This window comes from Vombatus ursinus, unplaced genomic scaffold, assembly GCF_900497805.2.
Source record: "Vombatus ursinus unplaced genomic scaffold, bare-nosed wombat genome assembly UNPS02015255.1, whole genome shotgun sequence".
Lineage (NCBI taxonomy): Eukaryota > Metazoa > Chordata > Mammalia > Diprotodontia > Vombatidae > Vombatus > Vombatus ursinus.
This window is the reverse complement of record NW_020955033.1, coordinates 37,011,172-37,038,877: the sequence shown is the minus strand read 5'-3', so window position 1 is coordinate 37,038,877 and position 27,706 is coordinate 37,011,172. Positions and strand designations below refer to the sequence as shown.

Below are 27,706 nucleotides of genomic sequence, written 5' to 3'. Positions count from 1 at the left end.
ATAGCAGTTAGTATAGTGCCTGGCACCTAGCAGATGTTTATTTATGAATTATTATGAATTACTTATTAATGTTTATTGAATTGAATTGGTGTTATCACCAATTCTCTGTATGTGGCTCACAATACTGAAAAAACAAAGGAGTTTATTTATAAGTCAATGAAAACAAACATGGTTCCCCTTAAGATAAGTGCCTTCCCTCTGAGATTATCTCCAGTTTATCCTGATTATATCTTGTTTGTACATAGTAGGTTGCATGTTGGCTCCACCATTTGACTGTAAGGACAGGGACTGTTCTTGACTTTTTTTGTACCCTCCAGTGCTTGGTACAGTGCCTGGCACATAGTAAGCACCTAATATTTGTTGACTGATGAATGATGCAAATCTTATTACTAATGCTGCCTGCCTGTGGGGAATGCTTATCCAGAGGCCTATTTGGTGCTTCTGATGTGGCTTCTCAAGACCAGTCTTTTTCTGAACCTTTTAGGAGCCTGAGCTGAATCCCCTTGTTGATTCTTGTCTATACGGGTCTTTATATTTCCTCTGTCCATCAGCTCAGCACTGCTGTGCCTGCTGCTCCCTGACAGGAACTGGGTCCTCCTCTTCCTCCTGTATATGTTGCTTGGCCTTTGGTCAGAGGTGTATTGGTAAATGTTCACCAACTAGATGTACAAACAACATACTTTGAGGTTTAATTTGCATTATCAACATTTTCTCCATCACTTTTTGAAGTCTAGAAAATTAACAAAAAAAAAACAAAAAAATGAGTTCCTGATGTGTAGCGTTTGCTGACTTCTAAGGTATAAATGCTCACACCGAAAATTTAACAAGCTGGTTTAGAGCTGACTCCAGCACACCCTTACATTTAGTTCTCAGTATGCCATGGCTGCTTCCTTCTACCTTTCAGCATTATTCCTCCTATAGATACCAGTGGATGGATTGTGATGTCTTCTCCAGAAGGTCTACTACGGCAGAGGTCCAGTCAGAGGTTAATCCTACAGCTATTCGAAGATATTCTACAGTCACCCCTTTTCTGGGCCTCTTAGTATCCCAGCTTTGGATGCCAAATGAGGTGCCCCACAGAGTTTCTACCTAGTGTTACAGTTCTGCCCATCTCTGGCCTTAGACAGAAGCAAACCCAGTGGTCACAAAGACAATTTGTCCCTGATACCTCTGACTGGATCTGTGATCAGCAACCTCATGTTTTGTCAGAGTTATATTCAGTCTGATATCCTCTTCATTCCAGCACCAGAGTGATATCTTTCCTGCCCATGTCGGTTACTTCTCATGTGTTTAGAGGCTTGGCAAAATCAATGGTTTTTCCCCTTTACTGAATTATCCCTTCCACTCTGACCCTCCCTAGATCCCTCTGGTGTCAATCATGTTGGGGTAATTCCAACCCCACAGGGCTGTATCTTCCCTCAACTCTAGTGTAGGAGATAGGGCTGTTTGGGATGTATCCAATCATTCATGGAGCCAAGTACTCCCCCAGTGGCATCTAGGGAAGAGAAAATGTTAGAATCCTGCCTACACTAGAAATGCTCCGTTAACAAGAGGAAGGTAAGAACAGAGAGGGCCTCTGTTGTACAGGAAAGAATTCTGATTTGGAACCAGAGTTCTTGGATCAAATCCCAACTATAATATGTATTACTTATGTGACCATGAGGAAATCACAACCCCACTGAGCTTCAGTTTCCTATAAAATGGGAATAACAGTATCTGTACTAACTGATTCACAGGGTTTTTGTGAAGATTGCTGTTTTTGAACCTTAAAGTGCTTAGTAAGCATAAGTTATTAATAGAAAGAGCATCACATTGAGAGTTAGGAGGCTTGCCTTCTAGCCCTATAATTCATTTATTGTGTGACCTTAGCCACACCTTTCTGGACTTCAGCTTATTCAGCTATAAAATTTTATGATTCTAAATGCATCATCTTTGCTTTTCAGTCAAATAGCATTGGATTCTAAACCATGGTTTAGTCCCATAATAAAACTATGGCTGACTTGTGGGGTGCATGTTTGACCACCATTTGTGAAATTCAATCAATTCAATAAACATTGAATATTGCCTACCATATGCAAAGCCCTAGGGATACAAATATAAAAAAAATGGCATGGCTCCTGCCTTCAAGAAATTTACATGGGGGGAGGGTGAGTCATGACATAAGTCCAAATGAATAAAATACAGGTAAGATAAGACAGGCACAAAGGAGATCCACCCAAAGGCTCTAGGAAAGTTTGAGGAAAAAGAGAAGGGATGATGTAGCACCTGAATTGAGCCTTCAAGGAATACATTCCCCAGAGAGGAGTAGCCAGCACAAGTGTTTAGAGAGAGGAAAAAGCATATATGATTTAAGGAACAACTAGCAGTCTTAATTCCAGTGCTTTCCCTCTTTGAATCATTTCCTATTTATTCCATCTATATCTTGCTTTGCATATATTTGTTGCATGTTGTCTCCCCTATTTGAATGTAAGCTCCTTGAGGGCAAGGACTGTCTTTTGCCTTTTTTTTAGCCTCCAGCCAAAAAAATCAATCTCCAGTTGTCCTGATCTATATCTTGCCCCTGTACCCAAACACCTCCAGAGGAGAGAGTGAGGCTGGTGACTTTGCACAGCCTTCCCTCCCTTAAATCCAATTCACTTGCAAGTCATGGCATCATCTTCCTGATGTCATGGTCCTCTTCGAGGACGAAGGACAAACAACAACCATCTCCAGCACTTAGTAGCCTGACACATAGTAGGCACTTAATATATGTTTGTTCAATTGAATCAAATAGTTTGGCTGGAATGTAAAGTGCACAGAGTAGGAGAATGAGCCAGGGAAGTAAGAAATTTCTCAGGGTATACCTGAGTCCTTCATATCATGTGAGCACCTCTGACACACAAAGATTATGACAACATTTGTAATGAGTACTGAGAACGAAAGGTCATTTGGAGCATAGCCTGCATTTTATCTGAAATGCTCTTGGGCTTCTTTCTCCTGGTTAAGTACATTAAAGTGTTTGTGAAAGGAGTGGGTAGATGAGTGGGAGGACTGGCGATGTAGTATTTGCATTATAGCTCATCATGATTCCATTTTCTGCAGAAACCAAAATCTGGCAGGCAAGTGACAGGCCCTCCTTGCTACAATTGAGAGAAATATGTACACACATATATGCAAAAATGTCAAAGCAATCTGCTTCATTAGAACAGCTAGGAATTTTTTTTACATTTAATTATAGTTGAAGATGCAGCATTAATCCTTTTAGTGATGGAACAAGACTGGCTAGCCCATAGGATGGTCTATTTCCTATGACAGCTGATGACAATTTGCAGAAAGTCCCGGATTTATGCTTTAAGGTTATTCCTTATATCTTTCTTTTATGATTCTGGCATTGGAAAACAAAACAAAAATACTAGCCAGAGGCAACAGGGAAGAGACAAAATTTTCTTTAAAAGATTTAAAAAATTGACAGTTAGGCTAAGGTAGGAAGTGAAGCATTCAGGCTTTGTTGTTCAGTTTTTCAGTCATGAACAACTCTTCATGACCCCATTTGGGGTTTTCTTGGCAAAGATACTGGACTGGTTAGTCATTTCCTTCTCCAGTTCATTTTACAGATGAGGAAACTGAGGCAAACAGGGTTAAGTTACTTGCTCAGGGTCACACAGCTACTAAGTGTCTGAGGCTAGATTTGAATTCAGGAAGATGGGTCTTCCTGACTCCAGTCACTTTATCCATCGCCCCACCTAACTGCCCATAACTTACAGTTGGAAGACCTTAATTCAAATCCTGTCTCAGACATTTTATTGTTGTGTGACCTTCCACAAATCACTTTGCTGAGGGTCACACAGCAAAATATGACCTCCCTAAGCTGTAGTTTCCTCATCTGTAAAGAGGGGATAATAATAGTACCAGCCTCACAGGGTTGTTGTAAGGATCACATGAAATAATATATTAAAGTATTTTGAAGATATTTAAATGTTGGCTATTGTTTAGATTAAGATAAATAAGGGGGCAGAGATGGTGGAGTGAAAGCAGTGACTTGCTTGACGTCTCCTCCAAAGCCCTCCAAATACCTGTAAAAATGGCTCTAAACAAATTCTAGAGCAGCAGAACCCACAAAAAGACAGAGTGAAACAAATTTCCAGTCCAAGACAACCTGAATGGTTGATTGGAAAGGTCTACTGCCCCAGGTTAGGAGAGGAACACAGTTCAGCGTGGTCACATAGGCAAAAACCAGGCCAGAGCAAACCTGGAGCAGGCCTCAGAGGAATGAATCACAGGCAGCTATGGCGGTTTCCAGACTTCTCAACCCACAAATGCCAAAGACAACTTAGAAGGTCAGTAGGAAAGATCTGTGACTATAGTGAGAAAGAAGCTCAATCCTAGCCCCAGTCCTTGCACAGCCCCAGGGCAAAGGCTGCTTCCAGAGCTCTTGGCCCACAGACTGAAGGGGAATCAGGTGGCTGATCAGAGGGGGATTGCAGGGATCTCTTTGCTGGTGCTGAGACAGGAGCCTCTTGCTTTGCCTGTGCTTGGATCTGGGTCATGGTTCTGGGTGGTGGTTCTGGGGCCAGGAGAAGCACTGGTGTGGTGGAACTTGTAGTAGCAGTGGAGAGAGAATCCTCCTCACAGTTCTAAGGCAGAAAAGAGTGCTTGTGGTCACTCATAGACCAGAACCCAGGCCAGGAAAGGAGTAAACACCTTGCCCTGGATCATACTACCTTAGAAAAACTGAAAATTTACAGGTCCCTAGAAGTATCTCTGAAAAATGCTGCACAAAACCCCCAAAGCTTGGGACAGTACATTCTCCACACTGAAAGCAGACCTCTACCTTAATAAAGAGTTTAAAACTCAAGTAATTGGCTGGAAACATGAGCAAATTGTGCAAAAAAAAAAAAAAAAGTCAGACCATAGAATCTTTCTTTGGTGACAAAGAAGATCAAAACATACAACCAGAAGAAGACAACAAAATATGAATTGGTCTCAGGTCATGAAAGAGCTCAAAAAGGATTTTGAGAAACAAGTAAGTAGAGGAAAAACTAGGAAGAGAAATGAGAGTGATACAAGAAAATCATGAAAAACAAGTCAACAGCTTGCTAAAGGAGACCCAAAAAAATACTGAAGAAAATACCTTAAAAAATAGCCTAATCCAAATGGCAAAAGAGGTCCAAAAAGCCAATGAGGAGAAGAATACCTTAAAAGGCAGAATTGGCCAGATGGAAAAGGAAGTCCAAAAGCTCACTGAAGAAAATACTTCCTTAAAAATTAGAATGGAGCAAATGGAAGCTAGTGACTTTAAGAAATCAAGACATTGCAAAACAAAACCAAAAGAATGAAAAAATAGAAGATAATGTGAAATATCTCATTGGAAAAACAACTCACCTAGAAAATATATCCAGGAGAGATAATTTAAAAAGATAAATAAAAGCATTTTGTAAACCATAGCAATAATAGCTAATAGTAGTCCGTGGCAAAAAAAAAAAAAAAGATGGTTGGACTAAAGTATATAACTCATGACCATGGAATGGAGCAAATCTAAACAGAAATTTAATCCATGAACTTTATGTCACTAGCAGTGACCAGTAACAACTGAACAAATGAGTTTTAACAGCAGAGGTGAAAGGGACAAAAGTGTCTACCACAATGCCCTACTCATGTTTTTTTTTTTTTGTTTAGTTGTATTCAGTCATGTCTGACTCTTTGTGACCCCATTGAACAGGGTTTTCTTTTTTTTAATTAATTAATTTATTTTTAGTTTTCGACAATCATTTCCTGAAGCTTTTGAGTTTTAAATTTTCTCCCCCTCCCTCTCCACCTCTTTTCCCAGGACAGCATGCAAGCTGATATAGGCTCTACATATACATTCCTATCAAACATGTTCACATTAGTCATGTTGTAAAGAAGAATTAGAACCAATAGGAGGAACCACAAGAAAGAGAAACAAAACAAAACAGAAGGAAAAAAAAGAGCAAATAATATGCTTTGATCTGCATTCAAACTCCATAGTCCTTTCTCTGGATGTGGATAGCATTTTCCATCATGAGACTTTTGGAGATGTCTTAGATCCTTGCATTGCTGAGAAGAGCTAAGTCTATCAAAGTTAGTCATCACAAAACGTGCCTGTTACTGTGTACAATGTTCTCGTGCTTCTCACTTCACTCAGCATTAGTCCATACAAGTCTTTCCAGGTTTTTCTGAAGTCCTCCTGCTCATCATTTCTTATAGCACAATAGTATTCCATAACATTCATATACCACAACTTGTTCAGCCATTCCCCAATTGATGGGCATCCCCTCGATTTTTAATTCTTTGCCACCACAGAAAGAGCTGCTATAAATATTTTTGTACACACGGGTCCTTTTTCCCAATTTTATGATCTCTTTGGGATACAGCCCTAGAAGTGCTATTGCTGGGTCAAAAGGGTATGCACATTTTTATGGCCCTTTGGGCATAGTTCCAAATTGCTCTCCAGAATGGTTGGATCAGTTCACAACTCCACCAACAATGCATTAGTGTTCCAGTTTTCCCACATCTTCTCCAGTATTTATCATTTTCCTGTTTTGTCTTGTTGGCCAATTTGATAGGTGTGAGGTGGTACCTCAGAGTTGTTTTGATTTGCGTTTCTCTAATCAAAAGTGATTTAGAGCATTTTTTCATATGACTATAGATGGCTTTAATTTCCTCATCTGAAAACTGCCTGTTCATATCCTTTGACCATTTATCAATTGGCGATGAACAAGGTTTTCTTGGCAAAGACACTGGAGTAGTTTGCTATTTCCTTCTTCAGCTCATTTTACATATAAGGAAACTGAAACACACAGGGTTAAGGGGCTTTCACACAGCTAGTAAGTGTCTGAGGTCAAATTTGAACTCAGCACCAGGCCCAGTGTTCCATCCACTACCCTACCTAGCTGCTGTCATGATAAGTACCTAATAAATAATAAATAAATAAATAAATAATAATAAATAACTAGTACATGAAATTAGAAGGCAGTCTAAATCTAGGAGGAACCTAAGAGTATAAATGTCAAAAAGAGCTTGTGTGTGTCTACATGTAAATGTATGTATGTGTATGTGTTGGGGAGAGGAATATTAATCTGTTTCTTTAAGGAAAAGGGATATTTTAAAATATCACTCATCTTCTGTCCTGAAATGAGTATAAATGACTAATTAATATACATCACTATACATGGCCATCCATAAGCATTCACTTGTGTCAAACTAAGAATGAATACCTCTCCACTTATTGCTCACTGTTAATTTTGAGAACTGATAGAGAAAATCATCTCATTTACAAAAACACCTGGTGTCCTTCCAGTCTTCCCTCTCAACAGCTAATTTCTTCATGAAGCTTTCTCCAGTTCCAATCTCCCTCATCTACACCACTAGAGACCAAAGTGACTCTCAAAGCATTTTATGTTTTTTACAGCAGAGACAGTATTGTATTTACTTTGTATTTCCTTCAGTACCCAAAGGGAACTTTATACATGAGTACTCAATAAATATTTCCTGAATTGAATTTGCTGAAAAACTCAGTGCAGACAAAAAGTACCCTTCTCGAAAGAAAAGGGAGAAGGGAGATATGGAGAGATCATAACAATAATTGCAAAATAAAAGGCTTCAAGATTTACACAATATTATATACATATATGTATACATATATATACATTATACATAGTCATACTTGAGCCTTATATGTCTATTTTTTAGGCATTACAGGTATTATTATCTACATTTTACAAATAAAAGTTCAGAGATGTGAAGCCAATTGACCCCTGTTATATAGCAAATAAATGTCAGAGGCAAGAATCAATCTAAATCTCCGCTGACTACTAGAATGTAAGCTTCTTGAGGGCAGGGAACTATTCCACTTTATCTTTGGATCCCCATAATGCCTATATACAATGCCTGGTACCTAGATGATTGATTGATTCTAAGTCAGGATCCTTTCTGCTCCACTGCAATAAAACGCTACTTTCAATCATTTTAAACAAGGGCCTATCTAAAGCACTGAACCACAGAAAGCAGAGCAATCCAGGAAGAAATGTTTCTAAGTTCCATAGAAGAGCTTATCATAATATTGACTTCAAAGTACAAGTGATAAAAGAACCATAACACCATACTTATTACTGCACAATCTAGTTTCTATTATCTAGCCTCCTATTCTCCTCCCTGACTTTCTATCATTTCATGAATCATTTGTGCCCAGGAGAGATGTTTGTCTCTGTGGATTGTTGGAAATGCTTCAGTAAAATGATTTTTGAGATAACTGTAGGGCTGCTTTAGCAGTATTTCCTTACTGAGGGCCTGTCTATCTAATCTGTCTTTGAGAGGCAGTCAGTAATTAACTAAGAATGTGGGTGGAACAAGCAAAAATCTGCCAGGCAAATGAAGAGTTTTCCTGATTGGTTCAGAATTAGCCTAGAATTGTAGAACTGGCGAATAAATTCAGTCCACAGCAATTAGACAAGCAAATCCAAATTGGGCATGGGGCATTTTGAGAGTGAAGAAGGCAGATAGTAGCCCTGGGCCTGGATTCATGAAGACTTGAATTCAAATTCAGTTGCACTTACTAGTTGTATGACCCTGGGCAAGTTAATTAACCTTTCTTTGCCTCAGTTTGGTCAAATGTAAAATAGGGATAATAACAGAACCAACTACCCAGAATTGTTGTGAAGATGAAATGAGATAATATTTGTAAAGTGCTTAGCATAATGCCTGGAACAGAGTAGGTGCTATATAAAAGTTTAGTCCCTTTCCTATGAAGAAACCATCCAATTTGATGACAAAAAGGAAACAGAATGCCTTAGGGCAAATTCTCTGTCAAGAGGATAATGAGGGGCAAGCTAAGTGGGGAAAATTTTAGTTAAAATTAGTTTAGAAAGTCTGATTGGTCAGAAACCTAATTTTAACTAAGCTTTAATTTCAACCTCTTTCTGTCAGAGTTGGTGGAAACAGCAAAATTGAATTTTATCCCTTCTTGCCTTCTTATGTTAAAATAACAAAGTAATGAGTGCCTAGGAGGAAGAGTAAGAATCTGCAAACTGGAAAATTATCTCTTGAATTCTAGAAAGCTAATTAAAATTTCAGGTGTTTTTCAATTACTCTGCTAAAGTAAATAAAATGTACAAGTAGGAAGTTTCTTGAAGCATAACAGCTTTCAGATAAGATTTTTTTCCCAGTCTTACAAAACATACTGACAACACTAGACTTTATCCAGTATTGTAAACAAAATTCTAAACAGAATCTAGAAGTTAAAAGGCATCCAATACTGTGTTCCTTCCAAAGTTGTTCTAATTCAATAAAAAATCATGCATATTACATTATAAGAAAGGAAGGAAGGAAGGGAGGGAGGAAGGAAGGAAGGAAGAAAGAAAAAGAAAGAAAGAAGGAGAGAGAAAAAAGAAAGAGGGAGAAAAGAGAAAGAAAAGGAAGGAAGGAAGAAGTCTAGGATTGGGAAGCTTTCTTCTATATAAACTTCTAATTATTTTATACTGATTAACTGTTTCTGAATTTGTATGTATTCCTTTCCTTTATTAATAAGCTCTTTAGAAAGCATTTTTGGTGATCTATAGTATATAACATCAGGAATAAGAAAAGAAAGAAAGATATAATTGCAGTCACACATGGTAGCCACAACAAATTAATGGAGGACAGGTAACTAGGCCTTAGAATTAGAAGAAGCACTGAAAACAATTCAGTCCAATCCCCTTATTTCAAAGGAGAGGAAACTGAGACCTAGAAGCATAAAAACAACTTGCAGAAGGTCCCACAACTAGGGAATGATTAGAACAGATCTCAAACTTGGGTCCTCTGATTCCAAACCCAGTGCTCTATCTTCCATAACACCAGTACAAGAGAGCTCAAAACCCACAGAGCCAAGCAGGCTCAGAGACCAAGAAGGTTGGGAGAGTCAATGCCTAACATTGGGGTTTAAGGAGCAAGGAAGTGTAGAAAATAGTGATAGAAGAAAGTCCTAGAACCCAATAAATGTTCTCCTGGACTAAGGCTTTCTCCTAGGAAAGGAAATCCTTGCAAAACTGATCAAAAGTCAGCAGCAAGACTCAAGGCATAAGGCTAGATCATCACAGTGTCATTAGCAATAGTTAGATAGGAAAAAAGAGTTTATTTAGCTAATTGCTGGCACTTCAGATAGGAAAAGGAGTCAAACAGCACTTTTAAAATAATTTAACATTTCCAAGGTCTCACACTCCTCCTGAAATACAATCAATATAACATAAGATTGAGGAGCACTATGACATAATGAGTAGCAGGAAGGGCCAGTCATGGAAACAGGAAAATCTGAGGTCAAGTCCTGCCTTTGATACATCTGGTTCTGTGACTAGGAATAAGACATTTTAATCTCTCAGTGCCCCAGGCAGCTCTAAAAGACTGGACCGTTTAGAGGAGTTGTTGAACTATGTCAGTTGCGGAAGTTTCTATACTGGGAATTCCTCAAAGCAATAAAATCCCACATCCCCTAAAAAAAGAATATAGAAGATATGGTTTATTATAATGGTAATTCTTCTGCATTGACTAAAGTGATGCTTTGGAATAAGCTATCCATTTCCAGAAAACTCAGGTTCATCCAGATTTCCTGCAAAAAGGGAGGAAAATAAGATTATAGACAGACTGAGCAAAAGAAGTGAATAGAGACAAAGAGGGGTGAGATGGAGGCATAAAAGGAGTCCAGAACCAAGTGCAGTCAGGAGCAACCCTCAGATTGTCACAGACCAGGGCCATGTGATTAGAAATTGTGAGAGCAACAAGCAAAGAGACTACAGTTGACAAGAAGTCTTTTAAAAGGCAGGGAAATTGCAGGTTTGAGTTCACACTGTGTAGTTTGCCAGACGACTTGAACATGCCCAGAAAGCGTGGAAAAGGAGAGGGAGAGTGGGAAGCACCTAAGGAGATGATGGAAAAAAGCAGTTACACCTCAAGGGTCTTGAAAGACTTGATTACTAGCCACACTTGTCACTTAAATGGCTTTTGTGCCCATGTAAGAGTAATCTAAATATGGCAAGGGGGGAAGAGGAGGAGAGAAAAGGAATGGAGGAAGGAAGAATAATATAAAAAACAGAGCAATTTAAAAATCATGGAAATAACAAAGTTTTTATGGTCTCTTCCCAAAGCAAAATTATTTTAAGAGCACCACCCTGGAACTCAGAGCAGTAAACTATGTAATTATAAAAGAAACTATCAATTAGATAGCAATGTGGAAAAAAAGTTCCCATTACATAAATCAGGGAGGAAATTCAAGTCAAGTGAATTCAACAAGGGCAGTTAGGAGGCACAGTGGGTAGAGTGCTAGGCCTTGAGTCAGGAAGACTCATCTGGCCTCAGGCACTTATTAGCTATGTGACCCAGGGCAAATCACTTAACCCTATTTTCCTCAGTTTCCTCATCTGTAAAATGAGTTGGAGACGGAAATAGCAAACCACTCCAGTATCTTTGCCAAAAAAAACCCAAATGCAGTCCCAAAGAGTCAGAAATGACTGAATAACAACAACAAATTCAACAAGAATTTATTAAGACTTAGTATGTACAATTCACTGTGGTAAGCATTTCTTTTTTTCCTTTATCTTGTGTTTATATATGCATTATGCATATATAATATGTATGTGTGTTATGTATGTATTGTATGTATTACCTGTACATGTTATGTGCGTATGTATAAAATCACCTGCTTTTACTTGCCTAAGAACATACTGAAAAGAAAGTAAGCATATTGGAGGCACATCTGCAGAGGGCCATATAGGAAAGAAATTAAGATCACCTTGAATTCAAAGAACAGGAGTATCTCAGGAGTTAAAATAAACCCACCAACACCCTTCCGTATATGAGCACACCCAAATATAAGGAGAAAAGAATTGCTGGCATAGCATTAATCCAGAAAGGGAGAGGAAATGGTTGAGTCAGTCTGCTCCACAGGATATCCAAAGAAATCTGAAGCATACATGCATAAGTTTATCCACGTTTGCACTTAGGACAGGACTTGTTAAGGAGTTAGTTTGTTGTGGTTTTTTTTGTTTGTTTGTTTGTTTGTTTTTCTAGGTATCAAGTTTTGCCTGGAAAAAAAACAAGGGTGTGCTGTATAGAGCCATCCGCCTGTAAATGAGGAAATGGCCTTAAACTAGCAGATGAGGGATGCAGACTAGACAGAAAGCTATTTGGGGCAGTGACAATATTTAGGCCCTGAAATATTTCTAGGAAATCTCTCTCACAAACCCTAAAAATGGAATTGATTCTCAGATGGTTCATTCTCTTCCCAGTCAGCTTGCAGGTTTCACTTTCTTGCACTCTAACCTCTACCTCCAATCTAAAACTCAAGCAACCTCTCCCCTCCCCACCCTTCTTACTCACCTCCAGGACCCTAGGCTTCCGACTGGTCAGCCTTCATTTTATATAGTCCCATCACCCTGTTTCTTATCCATCTTTATGCCATTTGTGCGTACCCTTGTCTCCCTCACAATTCTTCCAACTCTAAGAACATAGTCAAATCAATACTAGCATTCCTGGAAAGGACATGTCAATCAGTTGTCGTATGACTCCAACAACCATCCCTGGGACTTCCCTGGCCTCCATACCCCTCTATCTGTCATCTTCCCTTATCAGAATGTAAGTTCCTTAAGAGAAGGAACTGGCTCCCTGCTCAGATGTATAATCCCATAATTCAGCACAATGCTTGGCACATTAATAGAGGCACTTAATAAATAAAAGCACTTAATAAGTGTGTTTTCATTCATTCACTCATTTTACAACTCATGGCCAGCTGAGAACAAACAAGCAAACAAGTAAGCATTTTTTAAGAACCTATGTGCCAGGCATATACTTGAGGAATAAAACAATCCCTGTCCTCAAAAAAGCTTACATTCTCCTAGGAGGGTACAAAATGTTTACAGATAAGTAAACACAGGATATTTATAAAATAAATGCACAATGATTTGAAGGGCAATGATAGTGTGGGGGAATCTTAAATCAAGGAAATGAATGAGTCATCAAGGTCCTTTTAGCTCCGATTCTAGGAAAAGAAAAATGGAAAGAAAAAATTATCCTAGAGTACTTACCCAATTGTGGGACTAATGTTGTGGTCAAAGTGATCCTGCACAAATCGGCAAACAATGCTTGACTTTCCAACCCCAGTATCCTAGAAATTAATGAGAGCGCAGATAAGTTCAAAGACTGATGAACCTAGGGCTGAAAAGCTTTCTATTCAGATGGCCATAGCAAATATGCTTTTAGAGGGGATTAAGAAGGAAACAAGAATTTATTTAGTGCCTATTAGCACAGGGACTCTGCTGAGCACATTACAAATATTATCTTGTTTGATCTTCAAAACAATCCTGGAACATTTTATAGTCGAGGAAACAGAGACAAAGATAATTTAAGTGACTTGCCCAGGGTCACACAGCTAGCTATCCTCTGAGGCAGGATTTGAACTTAGGTCTTCCCAAAAAGAAAATTATATCAAGCTAGTTTTCCAAGAATCACTTTCAGATTTGGAGCATATCAGTTCAAATTTCTGCATTTCTAACATTCTTTTCTTTAGCATCTAATGACTGACCAATTATATCTCAGTCTTGTTTAATTACAAAATTTCACATCAACTAAGTTTTCCTTATTTTTTACTCTACTAGGCAACTACTTCAGAATTAAAGATTATAAGAAATTCAGGGGCAGCTAGGTGGTGAAGTGGATAGAGCACTGGGCCTGGTATCAGGAGGACCTGAGTTCAAATTCTGACTCAGACACATAGTAGCTGTGTGACCCCAGGCAAGTTGCTTAACCTCAATTGCCTCAAGAAAGAAAGAAAGGAAGGAACAAAGAAAGAAAGAAAGAAAGAAAGATATAATAAGAATTCTCTTCATGAATCTTTCTTTGGGGTGACCCTTGGTAGCCAGTATCCACACAGAATTGGAAGAGACTTTAGGTGCTACCTAGCCCCCCATACCTAAAAGAAGTTAATTTCTAGAGCATACCCAACAAGTTATCATTTAGCTTTAGCTTGAATAACTGATCACTTAGCTTGCTTGAATAACTCCAATGAAACGTGTTTGCTTTGTTCACATAATTTCCAAATATTTACAGCATTGTCTTCAGCAACAGGATAAATAAAAAAGGGAACAAGATATTAACCACTCAAAATAGCCAATTCTGTAGTCCCATTTAAAGAATATTGTTCAACACAATTAGACTTTATTTTATTTTAAAATAGGGGAAATGTGGTTTATTCTTCCCCCGTGTACTCTGTGATCCAATAAACCTGACTTCCTTACTGTTCCCCATATAAGACACTCCATCTCCCAACTTGGGGCATTTTCACTGGCTGTCCCCATGATGCCTAGAATTATCTCCCTCCTCATCTCTACCTCCTGGTTTTCCAGCTTCCTTCAAGTCCTGGCTAAAATTCCACCTTCTTCAGGAATCCTTTCATAATCTCCTTTCATTCCAAAGCCTTCTCTGCCTTGATTATCTCTCATTTATCCTGTATACAGCTTGTTTGCACATAGCTGTTTGAATGTTATCTATCCCATTAGTATATGAGCAACTTGAGGGCAGGGACTATCTTTGGCCTTTTTCTTTGTATCCCCAGGCTTAGCACAGTATTCAATGAATATTGATTGATTGATTGATTAAAAATGCTGGGAAAAAAACAGACTTGGATTTTAATCTTAGATTTGACACTAGCAGTGCAACACTGAGAAAGCCACTTAATGTGATACTATGGAAAGAATAATAACATAGGATCTTTAGTTAGAGGACCTGTGTTCAAATCTCTGTTAAGTTAAATCACTTAACTTCCCCAGTTCTCCGTTTCCTCATCTGTAAATGAGGGAGTTGGAGTAGATTGCCTCTGAGGTTCCTAGAACTACGACCCTATAACCACTCCAAGCCTCGGTTTCCTGTTTGCAAAGATGGGATAACAATACTCATGCTACTTACTTCAAAGGTTTGTTGTAAAGGAAAGAACTCAGGAAAACCAGAAGTGCTATATGAATGCAAATTGTTATTACTATTTACTATCAATGTATTAGGGAGAGTTTGATACCAACAAGCCAAGACCAATGGGGAGTAAAACAAGGGAACGGATGATTATTTCACATTAGCTCTTCTCTGGGAGAAAGGTAAGTGTAGACCGCCCAAAGGGAGGAAAGACGAACAAAAAGGAGCATAGTGTTGGCTGAACACAGAATGAGGTTGTGTTGATGCATGGCTACCACCAGCTATCCATTAGGAGAAGTAAGGAAAGTAATAGGTAGAACAGGCTTACTCCAGGACAACTCCCTTTTGTGGGCCCAGGGAAGTCCCAACCAAAAGCTTTCAATTTGATAGATAACGGATTGTACCATAGGATTTTCATCTAAGAGGAATATAAAGGAAGGGTCTTTAGGGCTTACAAAGGAAAAGAAGTGATATTACCTTCTTACTGTCTTTAGGAATAGACAGTCTAGATGTATTAGCCTTATAGGGAAGTCTGGGAGTGCCTATTTTCTAAAATTATACTTGCCGAAGAATTACAGAGATCACTTTCCTCAGGCATCCTCCCTACCTGGTTCTTACCAAACAGAAATTCTCCAATCCCTATCAGGGTTTCCTTCCCTCTAGCTCAGGAGCCATAATAAAACTCCATTAAAAAAAAAAAAAAAAAGCTGTTTATCTGCAGTGCACAAAATCAATGCACAGAGCTCAGAGGGGTGACAACAGTTTTTACAAACAGCTTAGAAGGTCCCAGATCAATGCTGCAGCTATTTCTGAGCTCTGTCAGGCCAGATTCCAGCTAATATCACTGTACAATATCCTATACCATGGCTCAGTTCTTTTTTCTTCTCCTTGGTGGCTGTTTTTAAAGTTGTTTGTGGGCGCATATATCCTTGCTATAGTTTCTTCTAAGGCAGTCCATAGAAACTGGAAACTGCCTTTGTTCAGGTCAGAGGAATCATGTTACCTCATCTCTCTGAAACTGGCCCTTGCCGCCCATGGCTGGTTCCAAATGAGTCGTGACACCAGTGATCTAATGTCACCCTGAACACCATATACTTAGTTTCCATCAGCCTTGGCCCATCCATCCTTAGCTACCAGCAATGGCAAAAATGTGCCAGCTGGCAACAAGGCCAATTAGAGGGATCATGGGATTTAAAGCTACAAGAAAACTTAAAGATCATGTCCACCTCCCTAATTTTACAGTAAGGAAATTAAGGCTTAGAAAATATAAATGGCTCATCCAGTTTCACATTGCTAGTAAGAAAGAGAACTAAGCTTCAAACCCAGGTCCTTTAATTATAAATTCAGAGTTCTTTCCACTTTATCATGTTTCTTCTTCTAAGAGGGCAAGGAAACCATCTGAGCTGGCCCTCAAGTTCAATGGAGACCTCAAACGTAAGAAGGTAAAAAGCTATTATCGTTTAATGTGGGCTAAAGGGCAGCTAAGTGATGCAGTGCTAGGCCTAGAGTCAAGAAGACTCATCTTCCTGAGTTCAAATGCAGCCTCAGACACTTGCCAGTTGTGTGACCCTGGGCAGGTCATTTAACCCTGTTTGCCTCAGTTTCCTCATCTGTAAAATGAGCTGGGGAAGAAAATGGACAACCACTCCAGTAATTTTGCCAAGAAAATCCCAAATGGGGTCACGAAGAGTCAGAAATGATTGAACTACAACAAAGGTATGTTAGATGGGTCTCAACCTGCCTCAACATTCCACAAAAGGTAGATTCCCACCCCCTTCCCCATACAAAAAGGATTTTTTAAAAAAACATTTGATAAGTTTTTTAAAAATTCAAACTATATCTCTGCTGTGGAACTGTCCTATTTTTTTTTAATTAGGGATGTGAGCCTCAAAAGCTAAAAAGTGATTTAAGCCTCTTGGGAACTCTGAGGACCCACTAGTTATCATTTCTCCTTCCAAGGCAGAAGAGGTAGTTTTTAGTTTAGTTACTCTTTTACAGGTGGATGGTTTTGTTTGGTTCGGTTTGGTTTGGGGGAAGAAGGAAGGAAAGAAAAAAGGAAGAATGTATTGAACAGTTACTATATGCCAAGTATAGCTAAATGCTAGGAATACAAATTTAAGCAAAAAGAAAGCTAATCCCTGACGCTAAGGAGTTTACATTCTAATCTTGCAAAAGAGGGTTTAAAAGATGGAGGGGAGGCAGAAAGAAGAGGAGGAAGGAATCTAAGGTCAGGGCTTGGTTTTGAAGTCCAAAAAGTGAATAACAGGGATGGTAGGCAGTTGCTTGGTAAAGAGGTCATTGTGTTGCTTTGGCTACTGTTGTTGTTGTTGTTGATGTTGTTGTTGTTAGGAGGCCCCAGGTGCTGAAGGAAGTTCCAGGAAAAGCTAGCAATAGAGAAGTCAGGGTTTTAAAATACAAAAAATCAGGGTGAAGAGAATGAAGGGAGGTAGGGTAAATTGTCACCAGGACAACCTCCTCAAAGATGAGTATACAAAACTTTACTTCACTGGGTTCACATTTATCAGAGAGAGACTGAGAGCCTGTGGAAGCTACTTTTCCCTAGCTCCACTAAACTATTTCCACTCCTTTCCCAGCTCTCTCTCCCCTACTTGCATTCCTCATTTGTTGTTGGCTAATTGAAGTGTCTATTAGAGCCCTAGGATGCTGCTACTTAGGAATGATATATAGCTTTTTCAGGAAGTCCATACCCTATATCCTAATTTTTCGATCCTTTTTCTGGCTCTCAAATCAAGAAATAGAAAGAAAGTCCAGTTTTACCTCCTCCCCCCCAAAAAAAGGTAAAGAAAGAAATAAAATTCTCTCAAGTATTTGTAACCCTAGGGAAGACCTACAGTGGTAAACAGTATTTTTAAAAAGTGTTTTGTTTTTCCTTTTGCTATTTCTTTGTATTTGCACCTGTACCTTGGGCAATATAATAAAGAAGGGCCTAGTCATCAGAAGATGGTACTTTGTGAGATCAAAGGAAAGGGAAAAAGACCTATTTGTACAAAAAACATTTAGAGCAGTTCTTTTTGTGGTGGCAAGGATTGGAAATTGAGGGGATGCCCATCAATTGGGGAATGACTAAACAAGTTATAGTATATGGTTGTGATGGAATACTATTGTGCCAAAAGAAATGAAGAGCAAGATGGTTTCAGAAAAACCTGGGAACCCCTGGGCCTCTGTTCTCTGAGTCCAGAGGAGAAAGTCCCACCCAGAAACTCAACACGTCTGTTTGCAAGATCCAGGTAAGAGAGATCTTTGACTTTTGTGGAAACTCCGCTGTTGAAGTTGATCTCAACACTGAAAAAGGTCTCTTCTTTTTTTAAAAAGTAGCCTGATATAATGAGTTGGTCTTGAAACTAGGGAGATCTGTCCTGGCAAATCACTTAACCTCTAGTTGGTCTAGGCAACCCTCTGAAGACTAAGTTGCAGGGAAACTTTTCCTCAATGTTTGCCACTTTGCAGATTCTTCCTATTACCTCTAGCCCTGCCCTCTAGAGCTTTGCACAAGTCCTTCCACCAGTCCACTCTTCTGAGCTGCTATGCCTAGAGGTGCTTCTACTGGTATCCATGAAGCCCTGGTGCTCCAAGACAATGATAAGACCCACTTCAAGGGGAAAGGTGTCTCAAAAGGAGTTGAGCATATCAATAAAACCATTGCTCTGACTCTGGTTAGCAAGAAACTGAATGTTACGGAGCAGGAGAAGATCGACAAATTGATGAAAGAGATGGACGTCACTGAGAATAAATCTAAATTTGGTGCCAATGCCATATTGAGAGTGACTCTGGCTATTTGTAAGACTGGAGCTGCTGAGAAAGGTGTCTCCCTGTTCCGCCATATTGCTGATCTTGCAGACAATGATGAAGTCATGCTGCCTTTTCCAGCCTTCAATCTGATCAACGGTGGTTCCCATGTGGATAACAAGCTGGCAATGCAAGAGTTCATGATCCTCCCTGTTGGAGCAGTATACTTTAAGGAGGCCATGCACATTGGAGCTGAGGTCTACCACAACCTGAAGAGTGTGATTAAGCAGAAATATGGACAGGACCCCACCAACGTAGGGGATAAAAGTGGCTTTGCTCCTAACATCCTGGAGAATAAAGAAGCTCTGGAGCTGCTAAAGAAGGCTATTAGTAAGGTTGACTATACTGATAAGGTTGTAATTGGCATGGATGTTGCTGCCTCAGAATTCTTCCAATCTGAGAAATATGACTTGGACTTCAAGTCTCCTGATGATTCCAGCACATACATCTCCCTTTCTGAGCTTGGAGACATCTACAAGAGCTTCATCAAGGACTATCCAGTGGTGTCTATTGAAGATCCCTTTGACCAGGATGATTGGGAAGCTTGGAAGAATTTTACTGTTACTACAGGCATTCAGGTGGTAGGGGATGATCTCACAGTGACCAATCCCAAGCGCATTCAATAGGCTGTGAGAGAGAAAGCCTGAAACTGCCTCCCACTCAAAGTGAACCAGATTGGCTCCGTGACAGAATTTCTTCAGGCATGCAAGCTGGCCCAGAGCAATGGGTGTAGAGTAATGGTTTCCTATCATTCTGGAAAGACTGAAGATACCTTCATTGCAGACCTGGTGGTGGGTCTCTTGCACTGGGCAGATCAAGACTGGTGTCCTTGCCAATCTGAGAGTCTGGCCAAGTACGACCAGCTTCTCAGAATTGACGAAGAGATGGGCAGCAAGGCTAAATTTGCTGGAATGAACTTCAGAAACCCTTGGGCAAAGTAAGCTCTGTGGCCAGGAAGCCTCAGAGCTCAAAGGCACCAGTCACCCCTGTACACATCTACTCCTGCCCTAAGAATGGGCAGCACCAAGTACTAGTACAGTTTTGTTTTAGAGGCAGGGACCTCAGCTGCTTAACTTCCTTCTCCCTCCACCTTTCTGTGATGTTCTCACTGCTTCATTAGAACTGTCTTACCAGAAACTACCTGATCATCTGGCACTCTGTCGAAAGACCCTTATCATCTCATGACTGGGATAGAATGACCTGTTCTCACCCTCCAACCACAGTTTTGATGTGTGGAGCCATGTACTTGTGATGCAGCCCCAACAAGCACACAGGCCAGATCTTTAGTGGCTTCTATGTGCAGGAAAAAAGTATTCAGTGAAAAAAAAAAGCCTGGGAAGATTTATATGAACTGATACAAAGTGAAGTCAGCAGAACCAGGAGAACATTGTACACAGTAATAGCAATGTTGTAAGAATGTTTAACTTTGAAAGACTTGGATAATCTGATCAAGATAGTGATCTAAGACAATTACAAAGGACCATGATGAAAAATGCTATCCACCTCCAAAAAGAGAATTGATTAATTCTGAATGCAAACTGAAGCATAACTTTTTCTTTTTTTTTCTGTGTTTTCTTTCACAAGGTAGTTAATATGGAAATGTTTTGCATAACTTTACATGTATAATCAATATCAAATTGCTTATCTTCTCAAGGAGAGGGTTGGGGTGGGGGAGAGAGAGAATTTGAAACTCAAACTTTAAAAAAAATGAATGTTAAAAAATTTACATGTAATTGGGAAATTTTAATGAAACAAAAATATATTTAAAATGATACTTAGCTTATGAAAACCTTGTCAGTCCTCAGTTTTATTTTTTTTTTAATTTCATAACAATACCAAAGGAAAGTACTTTTGATGGTTACACAGTCTAGATGACAGACTAGGTTTCAGACCTAATTTCTCAAATAAGAATGCCTACCCTCATCCCTTAAACTTTACCACTTAGAATCTCTCATCTACTCTCACATCATATTTTTTTCTTATGCATGTATTATGTTCTTTTTTTTATTACATTTATGTGTATATGTCATCTCTTCTTATGGATTGTAAATTTCCTGACAACAAAGACTGTGCTCTTCACCTTGGTAAACCCCAGAAAGCACAGTAGGAACTAAACAAACATCTGTTTGTATGAATAAATGAAAAAATAAATGAATGAAATGTCCTCTGCCTATCTAAGTCTTACCTATCTGAGGTCCACCTCAAATTTTACCCCCCTCCATGGTACATTCCCTGATTTCCTCAGCTGGTAATTATTTCTCCCAAATGTTTCAGTGTATTTTGTGCATTTTTCTTATGCATTTATCTATTTTCATTTGTATAATAGTTGCTTGTGCACATCTTCTCAACCCTGATAGACTGCTGGTTCCTTGAGGGATCCTATCTAATTTATCTTTGCATAAAGCAGCTAGATGGTCCAGTGGATAGAGTTCTGGACTTGGAACCAGGAAGGACTGAGTTCAAATCCCCTGTTAGACATTTCCTTAGCCATATAATCTCAGTTAAGTCACTTGATCTATCTCAGCCTCAGTTGTCCATCCATAAAATAAGGATAATGATAGCATCTACATTATAAGGTAGTTGTGAGTATAAATATGAAATTTTATATATATACATATACATATACACACAGCACTACATAAGTGCTATATATTATTAGATATAATAATGTACTGTGCTAGATGCCTAATAACTACTGAGGAATGAACTGGTTGCAACAGAATACAATTCAGAGATTTTCCTTTAAAAAAGGATGTGCCAAGGAAAGCTACAACTCCTTTCCTTTTATCCTTTAGCTGCTGAGATGGTAGACATGGGCGAAAGGATAAGAGAAGAGGGTAAAAAGCACCCCAGTCCAACCCATGACTCAGAGAGTCTCCATTACTAAATTGAAGGGAAACAGTCAGTGACCCATCTACATGCTTGACCCCTTGCTAAGATATTTACACTTCATACTAATTGATCAAAAATGCTGTCTCTGATAAGTAGAATTACCATTCTCATTGGCAATCCAAAATGGTTAATAGCTTCACCTGGGTTTTGTTCTTCTCTGAAGTCATTCCCAAACAAAAAAGGAAGTAAGCATCTAAGGTAACTGAAGATCACCTATTTTTCTCAGCCATTTAGGAATTGTTTTGAACTACGTTCATTACATCTAGTAGTCCCTTCTGATCCAGAAGGCAAATGAAATAAATGACCCATTGGCTTTGCTCCCATCTTTCCCCTTGCCCAACATGCCCTCTGCCTTTTTCTCCACTTACCTAAATTCTATGCATCCCTCAGAGTCAGCTTAAGCACCACCTCTCTCTACCCAAAACTATAATAATTTCCTTCCCTTTCACACCAATAGACTCCTGTGGAATTCAGTGTCTCTACTGCTCATTTGGTACTTATCATTATCGTGTGGCCTAATATTATTATCTAACTTTTAATAGGTGTAATGTTTTATCATCTGAACTACTCTGTGAACTTCTTAGGGAAGAAGGTGTGCCAGCTCATACTCATATTTACACGTTATACTAATCTATCCATAATGCTATATCCCCCAACAGAGCTTACCATGGGGCCTTCCACACAGTAAGTACTGAATAAATCTTAGTTAATTAACTACTCAGCCTACTTTCTGATCCAGAAGATGCTACTGATGGATATAACTTGCCTTGTTCCTTCTGCCCAGCTTTCTGATTCCTCTCTCCCCCATCTCTTGATCATCAATGAAGCTCCTGTTTATGTCACTTTATGTAGATGGTATGATGACCAAAGAACTTAGTACATCATGCAGAAAGGGCAAGGGTGCGCTATCACCTTCCTTTGATACCCCACTAAGCCAACAAGGCCAAAGGCAAAAATCACAAACATCACTAGGTTAAAATAAATCTGTTATCAGGTTATCCAAATTTAAAACTTTAAATTTCTCCCTTCCCAAGCATGACACCAAAAAACAAATTGGAATTTAGGTGTATTTTTTTTTTCACAAGCTCATGTCAAATTATAGACAAAACAGATGTTATCAAAGTTAAGATATGAAGATATTTTAGCCCCGGTACCATTTTGGACAGGCAGCCACGAAAGTTGAAAAACTATTCTCAGTTACCATTGAATAATGATAATATCCAGTATTTATATCAGTCTTTAAAGTTTACAAAGCATTGTGTCTGATTTGATGCTCACAATAACCCTGTGAGGTAGGTGTTATTATTATCCTTATTTTACAGGTAAGCTGATTGCATAACACCTGAGGCAGGATTCAAATTCAAGTCTTCCAGATTCCAAGTCCAGGGCTCCATCTGCCTTACCACCTAGCTAAAGAAACACGTTTTCCAATGACATAGTGAGTAGAGGAACTAAGTGCTCTTAAAAGAAAAATTAAGCCCCTGGGCCCACCAAGCTCAGGATGACCTGAGTAGCTGTAGCTAAAAGCATTTCCCCTAATACAAAGTCTATGTAACGAAGAGAGTTTGAATTCCATTCCCACAACTGAGTAACTGAGCAATCCACTCTCTCTAAGACTCAGTGTTCTCATCTATAAAATTAAAGTGTAGGAATAGATAATCTATGAATTTTTATTATATACCTAAACCTTTTGACTAAGATATTGTCTTAACAGCTTTATCTATACATACAGAAAAGCAGTGCCTTGGAGGCAGTCAGATCAATTGGCTTTCCCTAAGGCCTTAGCTGAAAACAACACATCAAATCCCAAAGGCGGCGCTAGACTTTGCAAGGTCAAATCACAGAATATCATTTAACATGAGTTGGAGGGATAGAAAGGAGCAAAGTGAGTATATGTTAAAGGAGGGAGGGGGAAAGTCAATTAAGACATTCTGTCTTTTCCCTTCTTCTACTTCCCATCCCCCAAGCTCAAACTTGAGGTATTATGAATATCTAGACTAGCTCTGTCTGCCTGAATTTAGATTTAACAAGTAAATTGCCAGTCCAAATAAGCCAAAGCCTGCTTGCTTGCTTTTTTTTTCACAACTTAACTCAATATTTATATCTCTCATATTTTTCACATGACACAAAATAAAATAAATTAAAAGGGAGCTTTCAGTCATTGAGCTTTGATGTTTATTTGAAAATGTTCCAGAGAAGGAAAAGGTTCTACAATAGATCTGAACCAAATATCCTCCTCCACCCCCTCACCTTGGCTAGCTGCTTTGAGATATCACCAGGAGCTGTATACTGGTAGCTCACTGAAGTTATCACCAGCCTCAATTTACCTAAAGGAACTATTGTCCCTTTTCTGGCCACCAGGGGAAGATCACACACAAAATCTGCTGGACTGTGGGTTTGGGCCCACCTCCCTCTGCCTCCCCCACCCCCCATCAGTTTTCAATCCCTTAGTTCTGGGATGTCTTAACTGGCCCCACCTCCCACTGCAGTGTCATCTGAGACACTTTGGATAAATGCAAAAGGAAAACTCCTGGGTGACTCATTCATGAGTCTAATCTGCAGAAAACAGAAAAGATTAAAGCAAAAAGAGTCAGAGAGTCTAGTAGGTGGAAGATAAGTTTATTTTAAAAAATGGGAAAGAAGAGTTTACTGATCATTGTTCTTCACTGAAACCCACTCAATCTCTGATGATCTCACTACTTATTTAAGAGCTTTCCCCCTCCTCCCTTCCTGATTTCATATAAACACAAAACACTGAGAGGCAGGGTCAAATAGTGGATAAACAATGGGCCTGGGAGTCAGGAAGACCTTAGGTGTAGGTCGACCTTAGGTGTAGGTCCAGGCCCTGATGCACACTGGCTGTGTAACCTTGGGCAAGTCACCCAAACTCTGATGCTAGATGCATTTTAGGCAGTGCTATGTGAAGATGGGAAGCCTTAAAAATGCAGATTTATCCCTTTTGCACATTGAAAGATTTACCCTGGATTTTCACTGTATTCAAAGAGAAATTTAATCTAACAGAGAATCCAATTTACGCCAAGTTCAGACTGACAGAGCTAACTGAACCTCTAAACTGGGAATCAGACTTGCCAGACAACTTTCTCAGACCATAAGTTGAAGAACAATTGCTTCCCTGGATTGGTAATATTATTTGTATAATGGTGTGTGTGTGTGTGTATGTGTGTATGTGTGTGTTATAACATTTTAGGGTTTATAAAGCCCTTTACAAACTCTGTTTCATTTTTATCCTCACAATGACCCTGGAAGAAGGTGCTATTATCATTTGGGGAAAATTGTGGCAGAGGGCAAGAAAGTGACTTGTCTAAGGTCACACAGCTAGTAAGCATCTGAGGAAGGATTTGAACTTAGGTCTCCCTGACTTCAGGCCCCTCACTCTAACCACTTAATTGGGAGTTCCCCCACACTAGTGTAATCAATGGTCTAGACAAAACAAAAACATAGTAGGACTGAAAGGAACCTTAGAAATCATCTAGTTACTCCTCTCCTATCCTTTACCTCTAAGGAAACTGAGACGACACAATGGCAGAAGCAGAACTAGAAACCAAGTCTCCTGATTCCCAGTTTAGGGGTTCTGAATAGCCATTCTTGTTCTCTCTGTCCGCCTGAACTTGTGCATAAATTGGATTCTATGCTAGATTAAATTTCTCTCCAAATATAGTGAAAACCCAATGTAAATCATTCAGTATGCAAAAGGGTTATAAATCTGCACTTTTAGGCTGCATATCTTCACATAGCTCTGTCTAAAATGAGTCACAGCATTGATTCACCAGTTTATCCAAGCTGGAAAGGGCCTTAGAAATAATGTAACTCAAAATCTTATTTTACAGATCAGGAAACTGAGGTATGAATAGAGGGACTGACTCACCCAGTGATACAGAGCCAATAAGAAGCAGAGTTCAGACTAAAACCCAGGGTTTTTCTCAGTGTGCCACAGTGCTGTATCCCAGTCACCTTAAATTATGGTTGTTCTAATTTAATACGGAAATCAGGGAGCCACTGATTGAAACAAGGTAATAATTGGAGACTGGCTTTTAATTTGGGTTCTGAAATCCACTGATTATGTAATTCAGTAAAAAAAAAAATTTGTGGGGTAGTAAATTTTTCCTTCTTTGTTTGCATAGCTAATAGTCAGCTATGCCTTGAGGTCTAGTTAGCCAAATCTCTCTACTCATTTTGAAAACAGATTGCTATTCAATAATCCTCCCAGGGTAAGTTATCATTCTTTACTGGCAAAACTAATTTGTGACCATCACTCAAATACTCAGGTTTGAAAGACTTTGCTTGGGGCAGCTAGGTGGCGCAGTGGATAGAGCACCACCCCTAAAGTCAGAAGGACCTGAGCTCAAATCAGATCTCAGACCAAACACTGGACACTTACTAGCTATGTGACCCTGGGCAAGTCACTTAACCCCAACTGCCAAAAAAAAAAAAAAAAAAAAGACTTTGCTTCCTCATCTTTTCTTTCTCTTTTCATTTATTCAGAAAATATAAATTTGTAACCATAGAATCCTAAATCAAAAATTTAATTAAATGCTAGGAAGCTTTAGGCAAGTAAAATAAGACTAAAATGAGCCAATAATGCCTTGGGTTGGTTTTTTATGGTTAAAAAGTCAAAAAAGATAACAACTAACAAATATATAAGACTGAGTGCCATTCCCCAAAAGTTAAGTGGTCAAAGGATATGAACAAACACCTCTCAAAAGAAATGCAAACTATTAACAACTATTTGAAGAAGTGCTCCAAATCACTAAGAAAAACACAAATCAAAACAACCTGAAGTTTCACCTCTCACCCAACAAATTCACAAAGATGACAAGAGATGAGAATAACCAACGTATGGACTTTGGAAATATAGGCACATTAATATGCTATTTGTGGATCTATGAATTGGTCCAACTATTCTGGAAAGCAATTTTGAATTAAAATAAGTAGAACCAGGAAAACGATTGCTATAAAACTACAAAAATGTACATGGAATGAACAACAAAACAAATTAAACTGAACATAGAGAAATTACAATAACCAAGCTTGGCCCCGGAAAAGAAATATGAGAAGAAACCTCCTCCCCTCCTTTTTTCCAGAAGTGGGACACCAGTTTTTACATGTCTTCCTCACTAGACTGTGAGTTCCTTGAGAGCAGGGACAAGCATTTTTACCTTTCTTCGTAACCTCAGCATTTAGCACAGAGCCTGGCACGTAGTAGGAGTTTAATAAATCTTTATTGATGGACAACTAAACACAATATATAAGATTAAACTTTTTTTAATATGTGGATAAAAAATGTGGAACATTTTATTCTTTATTATAAGGATTAATTTGGGAGGGGTATGAGGAAAGACAAATTGTAAAATGTAGGTAATATAAAAATAGCAGATATCAATAAAAATTATTTTAAAATTTTTAAGTTACAAAAAAGGGCACCAGGCTAATGGATGAATAAAGAGAACCAGGACACACTGTGGCCAAGTAGTACTGGGTCTGAGTCTTTTTATAGCATGTATTAGGGCCACCTCTGTCAACACCAACCTTTGTCTTTCTAGGTCACTGCCTAGTTACCTCATCCCAAAGGAGTCCCTTAAATCTCAAAGCAGCACCAATTTGCAAAAGTTACTAAAATACTTGACTCATAACTGAACAACTGTCATGACCTCCTAACCACTTGGGCTGTCTCCCCTAACTTTCTCACTTTCTCTGCTAACTCCACCTTGAACCTAGGGTAGCATTTCTGAAGACCCCAGATGTGAAAAAGGTACTCCTGGGGCTAAAAATAAACACTGCTTAGAAACCCGAAATATATAGATTCATAAGAAATTTTATACAGGGAATGTAGTCCTAAAACTCTCTGGGACTTACATCAAACTGCTCTGCCACTTTAACTTTTAACATAAATTGGAAACCTGAAATACTATGAGCACCCTCCTTATTTCATTAAGGTCTTAAATATCAAAGAATACATACAGAAGCTGCCCACAGAACATGAGCTACTAAATATCTGTTAGATCCATCTATCATTCTACCAATAGCACCGAATGAGACACTTGTTCTATCGGACACTGGGGGTCAA

At 39.0% G+C, this 27,706-nt stretch overlaps 1 protein-coding gene and 1 pseudogene across 1 annotated transcript in view; one reads left to right on the top strand and one right to left on the bottom strand.

Annotated features, from left to right (window-relative positions):
• Positions 1-27,706, bottom strand: part of LOC114031827 (ras-related protein Rab-31) — a 182,910-nt gene that overhangs the window by 92,144 nt on the left and 63,060 nt on the right. The window contains exon 2 of the mRNA XM_027846962.1: positions 13,047-13,126. Within this exon, the coding sequence (XP_027702763.1) occupies positions 13,047-13,126 (80 nt within the window). The remainder of the gene's footprint in view (positions 1-13,046; positions 13,127-27,706) is intronic.
• LOC114031826 lies at positions 18,459-19,670 on the top strand (annotated as a pseudogene).